Source organism: Bufo bufo, chromosome 4, assembly GCF_905171765.1.
Source record: "Bufo bufo chromosome 4, aBufBuf1.1, whole genome shotgun sequence".
In the NCBI taxonomy this organism is placed as follows: Eukaryota; Metazoa; Chordata; class Amphibia; order Anura; family Bufonidae; genus Bufo; species Bufo bufo.
In genome coordinates, this window is record NC_053392.1 from 19,153,124 (window position 1) to 19,159,881 (window position 6,758).

The 6,758-nt window shown below is 43.4% G+C and overlaps 1 protein-coding gene across 3 annotated transcripts; it reads left to right on the forward strand.

Annotated features, from left to right (window-relative positions):
- The first annotated feature begins 532 nt into the window (after positions 1 to 532).
- Positions 533 to 6,285, forward strand: LOC120997032 (WAP four-disulfide core domain protein 18-like). 3 transcript variants are annotated; one of them, XM_040426943.1, is made up of 3 exons: positions 533 to 726; positions 4,930 to 5,072; positions 6,175 to 6,285. In XM_040426943.1, exons 1-3 carry the CDS (start codon positions 642 to 644, stop codon positions 6,178 to 6,180), a joined length of 234 nt encoding a protein of 77 aa, XP_040282877.1. In that variant the 5' UTR covers positions 533 to 641; the 3' UTR covers positions 6,181 to 6,285. The 3 variants fall into 3 exon arrangements, 1 of the variants encoding a protein (XP_040282877.1); XR_005778042.1 differs by having other exon boundaries at positions 537 to 726; positions 4,936 to 5,072; XR_005778041.1 differs by lacking the exon at positions 533 to 726 and adding an exon at positions 4,782 to 4,823.
- Positions 6,286 to 6,758: the final 473 nt, after the last annotated feature.

Sequence of the window (6,758 nt, forward strand, 5' to 3'; positions counted from 1 at the left end):
GCTTATTTTCTTGATACTCCAGCCCCTACCTCCTGCCCATTGTAAGTCACCACCTAATGATCAAAAGGTGGTAAACATGCCTCACTCCCTTCACCTTTCTTACCTAGACATTTTAAAGCCTTAGACGTTGTAAATGCCACAAATGTATACCACTACATGGCCCATGGCTCTGAGATGTCCTCAAAAGCGCTAGTGCAGTTAACCCCTTAAGGTTCCTCAATGACCCCATCCTTCCTCACCTAGAAAGATTCCAGCTCCTAAAAGAAAATGTATATACGATTTATTGGAAGTAAATGTATTATACTGAAACCCAGGTTGTGTCATCTGCTCTATTTGTATCTCATGTCCAATGTCTTGTAGATATTTATAGAAATGTTCTTTCACCAAAGGTACAAGGAAGTTCTTTATTATAATCAGCCAGTCCTAATTAAAGTGTTTTTCATATGATTCCAGGGATTGGGAAAAACATTGCGGAAGAGTACGTCCTGCCCTGTAGCTTCTCCTCCCTACCTTCTACATCCCAATAAATGGTGAGTCCTTCACCTGGATGGTTCATATCTCCAGCACAACAAGCACCACCATAATAGAAGACAAGAGTGCCACGGCTTGTCTGTATCTCATATCTCCAGCGTTCAGCAGATATGGCACCGGTGACCGTCTCTCTCGTTCTTCTCATTCTTTGCTGTGCAGGAGCATTAGCAGACAACAATGGCAAACCCCCAAAAGGTAATCCTACTAAGCATGCTGATAATTCACAGGGATGAATGAAGAACCTTCTAAGTGGCATCTAAGGGCTGGTTCACCTATTTCAGTTGTGTCTTACCAGTTTCTTAGGCTGGACACAACTGATGACCAAGCTCGGCTCCTATCTGATGTTCATACCTGGACTGAGAAACTTTGCATGCAATGAAAAAGGTCCAGCTGTGAAACTGATGCCAACAGAGACAAAAAAGAATGCCCCATGGGAAACTATAGGAGTGATTGTGTCATAATTTATCCATTATGGGCTTGTGCACTACTTTGAGGAATGGGTGTGGTGGTGAATATATGAATGAGCTTTAAAAGGGTTTTCAAAGATTTTTAAAAACTTGGCCCAGAGCAGGGGGCAGTAAGAAAAATTATCTTCCTTTTTATATATCCTGCACTCTGGTCCCAGATGCTCCTCTGGTCCCGCAGTAATGACATCACATCCATTGTACACATGAACCTTGCTGCCAATCACTAGCCTTAGTGGTCATGTGCCATAAATGCGTCTGGGATTGGAGCGTGGCTCTAAAGCTGTCGGACATATATAAGATAAGCATGGGGTTTTTCCTTTATTTTACACTGCCCTTCCTCTGGGCCAATCTCTGTAAATCTCTGTCTAGATCATAGTCATTGTTTCCATCTCTTTGCATTTCCTCCTCTTTTCCATTTCCTTTATGTCTATTGAGCATCACAGTTCAGTAGAAGATGAAAGTATTTTTCTTGACTTGGTCAAAACTCCACTGGTTTTCTGCAAATTTATGGCCAACAACCGTAAGTTAGTTGTCCACCATGAAGGAGAGGGACCTCAACAAATTGACATGTATTATCACCCTGTTATGTCTCCACATTTTGACCCCACTATTTAACCTTTAATTTGTCATCATATTAGTCTCCAATAGTAAGATCAGGAATGTTGGAATCAAGTAAATACTTCCACCTCTAAATACTGAGAAACATCTACCATGAGTATCTGACTAGTCTGACCAGTACAGCCAGTGGTGGATCCAGAGCATGGTCTCAGGAGGGGCACTTCCAGATTATTTTCTGTCTGCCACAAAACAATGTGGTGCTTATAGACCAGACTCCACAGTGTAGAGGTATACTGTGTATTGTGTGGCACAGTGTAGCGGTATACTGTATATTGTGTGGCACAGTGTAGAGGTATACTGTATATTGTGGGGCACAGTGTAGAGGTATACTGTATATTGTGTGGCACAGTGTAGAGGTATACTGTATATTGTGGGGCACAGTGTAGAGGTATACTGTATATTGTGTGGCACAGTGTAGGCTATATGTGTATAACAAACATATTTCACATGAAAACTTACAGTTACTTGACTTTGCCCTTGGGGATCTCAGACACCACTTCAACACTTTGGTTGGGGGGCTCGGTGGAACTGATGTTGTGTTTTATCCTAATGAGAAAGATTTCATAATAAGGATTTGGAGAAGGGGCATTGGGGTAGCAGAGCAGGGAGAGGCTGGTGCTGCTACTAGGGGGTCATACCATGGGGGAGTAATAAAGCCCACCATAATGCCCCCCCAGTAGAAATAATTCTCCTTATAATGTAACAGTGCAAAAAATACCCCCTTGTAATGCCCACAGTTGAGCTAATGTCCCCATAGTGCCCCCATAATGTTCCAGTATAAAATACCCCTATATAGTGCCCCCAGTAAATGTCCCCATAGTGCTCCTCTCCCCCCTTCCTCCTAGTGCCCCCTATAATGTACCAGTATAAAATGCCCCATACATAGTGCCCCAGTAGATGCCCTCAGTGTCCCCCATAATTTTCAAGTATAAAATACCCCCTCTTAGTGCCCCCCGTAGATGACCCCATAGTACTCCTCTCCCCCTTCCCCATAGTACCCACCATAATGTGTCTCAGTATAAAATGCTACTGTACAGAGCCCCCCATATAAAATACCCCTTCTTTGTGGCCTTAGTAGATGCCCACAATAATGTTCCAGTAATAAGTGCCCCCATAGATGCCCCCCAATAATGTGCCAGTAAAATGTGCTCCCATAGATGCCCCCCAATCATGTGCCAGTAAGATGTGCCCCCATAGATGCCCCCCAATCATGTGCCAGTAGCAAGGGCACCCGTATCATGTGCCAGTATCAAGAGCACCCCCCCATCATGTGCCAGTAACAAGAGCCCCCCCAATCTCGTGCCAGTAAAAGTATTGTACATATAAAGCGACGTCAGCGATGCGATGCAGGTCTCTTCCGGCCTGAGTCCCGCGTTTTATGGCTCAGGTGGCGCAATGACGTCATCATGCCGCCTCTACCGGTCTCTGATGGACTTGATGATCAAGGAGTTTCTGGGGTCCCAGCAACAGTTATTTCTGTGTGACTCATACAAAAAAAATTGTCCAAATTATGCAACCCTATTAATGAATGGTAGATAAAAGATTCAAGATACTAATCTGGGAGGTTTCATCCTCACTGATCCCTCTGATGCTCCTTTTCTGACATTTACCGATTCCCCACTGGTTTCTGCTTTATGGTCTGCTTCCAGTGTACATGGAGATTACTATGAAGTCATTTCTAGAGGTAATGTTTGTAAAGAAGGATACTGCCATTAAGTACTGTACATTACATTAGAGTTGCATCCTGTATTATACTCCAGAGCTGCACTCACTATTCTGCTGGTGCAGTCACTGCGTACATACATTACATTACTTATCCTGTACTGATCCTGAGTTACATCCTGTATTATATTCCAGAGCTGCACTCACTATTCTGCTGGTGGAGTCACTCTGTACATACAATACTTATCCTGTACTGATCTTAAATTACATCATGTATTGTACTCCAGAGCTGCACTCACTATTCTGCTGGTGCAGTCACTGTGTACATACATTACATTACTTATCCTGCACTGATCCTGAGTTACATCCTGTATTATACTCCAGAGCTGCACTCACTATTCTGCTGGCGCAGTCACTGTGTACATACATTACATTACTTATCCTGTACTGATCCTGAGTTACATCCTGTATTATACTCCAGAGCTGCACTCACTATTCTGCTGGTGCAGTCACTGTGTACATACATTACATTACTTATCCTGTACTGATCCTGAGTTACATCCTGTATTATACTCCACAGCTGCACTCACTATTCTGCTGGTGCAGTCACTCTGTACATACATTACATTACTTATCCTGTACTGATCCTGAGTTACATCCTGTATTATACTCCACAGCTGCACTCACTATTCTGCTGGTGCAGTCACTCTGTACATACAATACTTATCCTGTACTGATCTTAAATTACATCATGTATTGTACTCCAGAACTGCACTCACTATTCTGCTGGTGCAGTCACTGTGTACATACATTACATTACTTATCCTGTACTGATCCTGAGTTACATCCTGTATTATACTCCAGAGCTGCACTCACTATTCTGCTGGTGCTGTCACTGTGTAATACATTACATTACTTATCCTGTACTAATCCTGAGTTACATCCTGTATTATACTCCAGAGCTGTACTCACTATTCTGCTGGTGCAGTCACTGTGTACATACATTACATTACTTATCCTGTAATGATCCTGAGTTACATCCAGTTTTATACTCCAGAGCTGCACTCACTATTCTGCTGGTGCAGTCACTATGTAGATTACATTACTTATCCTGTACTGATCCTGAGTTACATCCTGTATTATACTCCAGAGCTGCACTCACTATTCTGCTGGTGCAGTCACTGTGTAATACATTACATTACTTATCCTGTACTGATCCTGAGTTACATCCTGTATTATACTCCAGAGCTGCACTCACTATTCTGCTGGTGCAGTCACTGTGTACATACATTACATTACTTATCCTGTACTGATCCTGAGTTTCATCCTGTATTATACTCCAGAGCTGCACTCACTATTCTGCTGGTGCAGTCACTGTGTACATACATTACATTACTTATCCTGTACTGATCCTGAGTTACATCCTGTATTATACCCCAGAGCTGCACTCACTATTCTTCTGGTGCAGTCACTGTGTACATACATTACATTACTTATTCTGTACTGAATGTGAACTGCGGTGTATAAATCCCAAAGATAAGAACAGTAAGTGATGTGAGGCCGGCTGGATGCATCTCCGTCCCTCACAGCGGAGGACACATCGCTGATCAGCCTCAGTAATTCTCTCTTCTCGTTGCTTTTCCTTCTCTAGTTGCAGATAAATCTTGGAAGTGTCCAGTAGTTTATACATTTGCCCGTTGCGATCCTTACATTAGACATTGCCTTCATGACTACGAGTGTTCCGGGAATGAGAAGTGCTGTGATGGCGGCTGCATATTTCAGTGCACACCACGTGTAAGTAACAGAACCCATCAAATTACAAAGAGATATGTTTTCCAGATTGTCTTGTCTCCTCACCAGTATTACATAAGAAGAAGCAGCTCTATCTCACTCTATCCCAGCAGGAAGTCCCAGCATTTTCTTACCCCATCAACCATTAGTTGAGTCTTCTCTCTCTCTATGTGTCTCTTTATAATAGGGGCTGACAGGCATTGAAGGGGATTCATGGGGTTAGAAGAAGGTCTCTGCTTTACACTTCATCCATGGTTGTGTCTGGTATTGGAGTTCATCCAGGGCCTTGTCTACTCTTATACAACCAATGTGATAGATATAGAAATGACCCTCAACACCACTGCAAGTAATCTGTTTGCTGGGTATTGTGTCAGTCCTGTGTAAAGGAGCTAGGAGGAGAGTTCTTCATCTTGTCAGTTCTGAGCATGGGTTCTGACCGGAAACAGAACATCTCTTCCTCAACTTACACAATTGAGAAGTTCTTAATTTATATAGCAGTTCAATCAAATCCAATCAGCTGTGCGTAACTATTGTACCTCATCCAGCCAATCAGTTGCTGGTATCTTCACCGTCCAGCCAATCAGTTGCCTGTATCCTCCCCATCCAGGCAATCATCTGCTGGTATCTTCACTGTCCAGCCAATCAGTTGCCTGTATCCTCCCCATCCAGCCAATCAGTTGATGGTATCTTCACTGTCCAGCCAATCAGTTGCCTGTATCCTCCCCATCCAGCCAATCAGTTGATGGTATCTTCAGTGTCCAGCCAATCAGTTGCCTGTATCCTCCCCATCCAGCCAATCAGTTGCTAGTATCTTCACTGTCCAGCCAATCAGTTGCCTGTATCCTTCCCATCCAGCCAATCAGCTGTTTGTAAACACTACAGTCAGCCAATCAGCTGCTGTATCTGCCACATGCAGCCAATCAACAGCTTGCAACCACTACATACAACCAATCATCTACTTATAATTACCAATTCCAGCCAATCAGCTCCTGGTATTTTCCACAGCCAGCCAATCAGCTGCTTGTAACCACCTCTAACCTCCTCCACCCCCACTGAAGAATATACTGTATGTACTGTATATAAACCACAATGTCCTGCCTTTTAGCCATGAAGCAAGATGCTGACCGTCACTCATGGACCTTGACGAGGATCTGCAGCCGGCTCATCGTATACAGCTTTGCTTATTCTGCATGTAATAAAAGAATCATCACTCCCATCATTGTATTGTGACCTCATCTGTTTCTATTGTATGTTGTATTGCATGTTGTATGTTTTGGAGCCTCTCAGGCAAATATCTGTCATATAAGTCTGCACATGATTCCTCAGAAGTAATGACTCAGGAGTGCAAGTGCTTTGCTGTTCAAACCTGACTGCTGATGCCATGGAGACAATGGACGTCATTGATGTTCTGCTTCTTCCCTGTGTGATTATGGGATTAGGGGGATACTGCATTTCATTCTGGAGACCACATTGTCAGCATGAGGAGTTTTGTAGCCCAGGTAATGCTCCATACTGGGAAGGAAAATCAGTTCTTAACAGGCTGAGCCTCTAATGCCACCCGATGTAAGGTAGCATGTCTTATTATCCAAGTCATGTCTCAAGGTGGAACGTTGTTTTATAGGAAAGCAGCCTTACATCTGGTGGCCTCAGAGGCAGAGCTTGTTAAGAACAATCTTCCTAGAATTCCAG

What these genes read in the sequence shown, in the direction of transcription:
- LOC120997032 (XM_040426943.1), top strand. Translation starts at nt 642, where the DNA reads ATGGCACCGGTGACCGTCTCTCTCGTTCTTCTCATTCTTTGCTGTGCA. An exon ending in CAATGGCAAACCCCCAAAAG is followed by an intron (nt 727 to 4,929) that starts GTAATCCTACTA and finishes TTCCTTCTCTAG; the next exon opens with TTGCAGATAAATCTTGGAAG.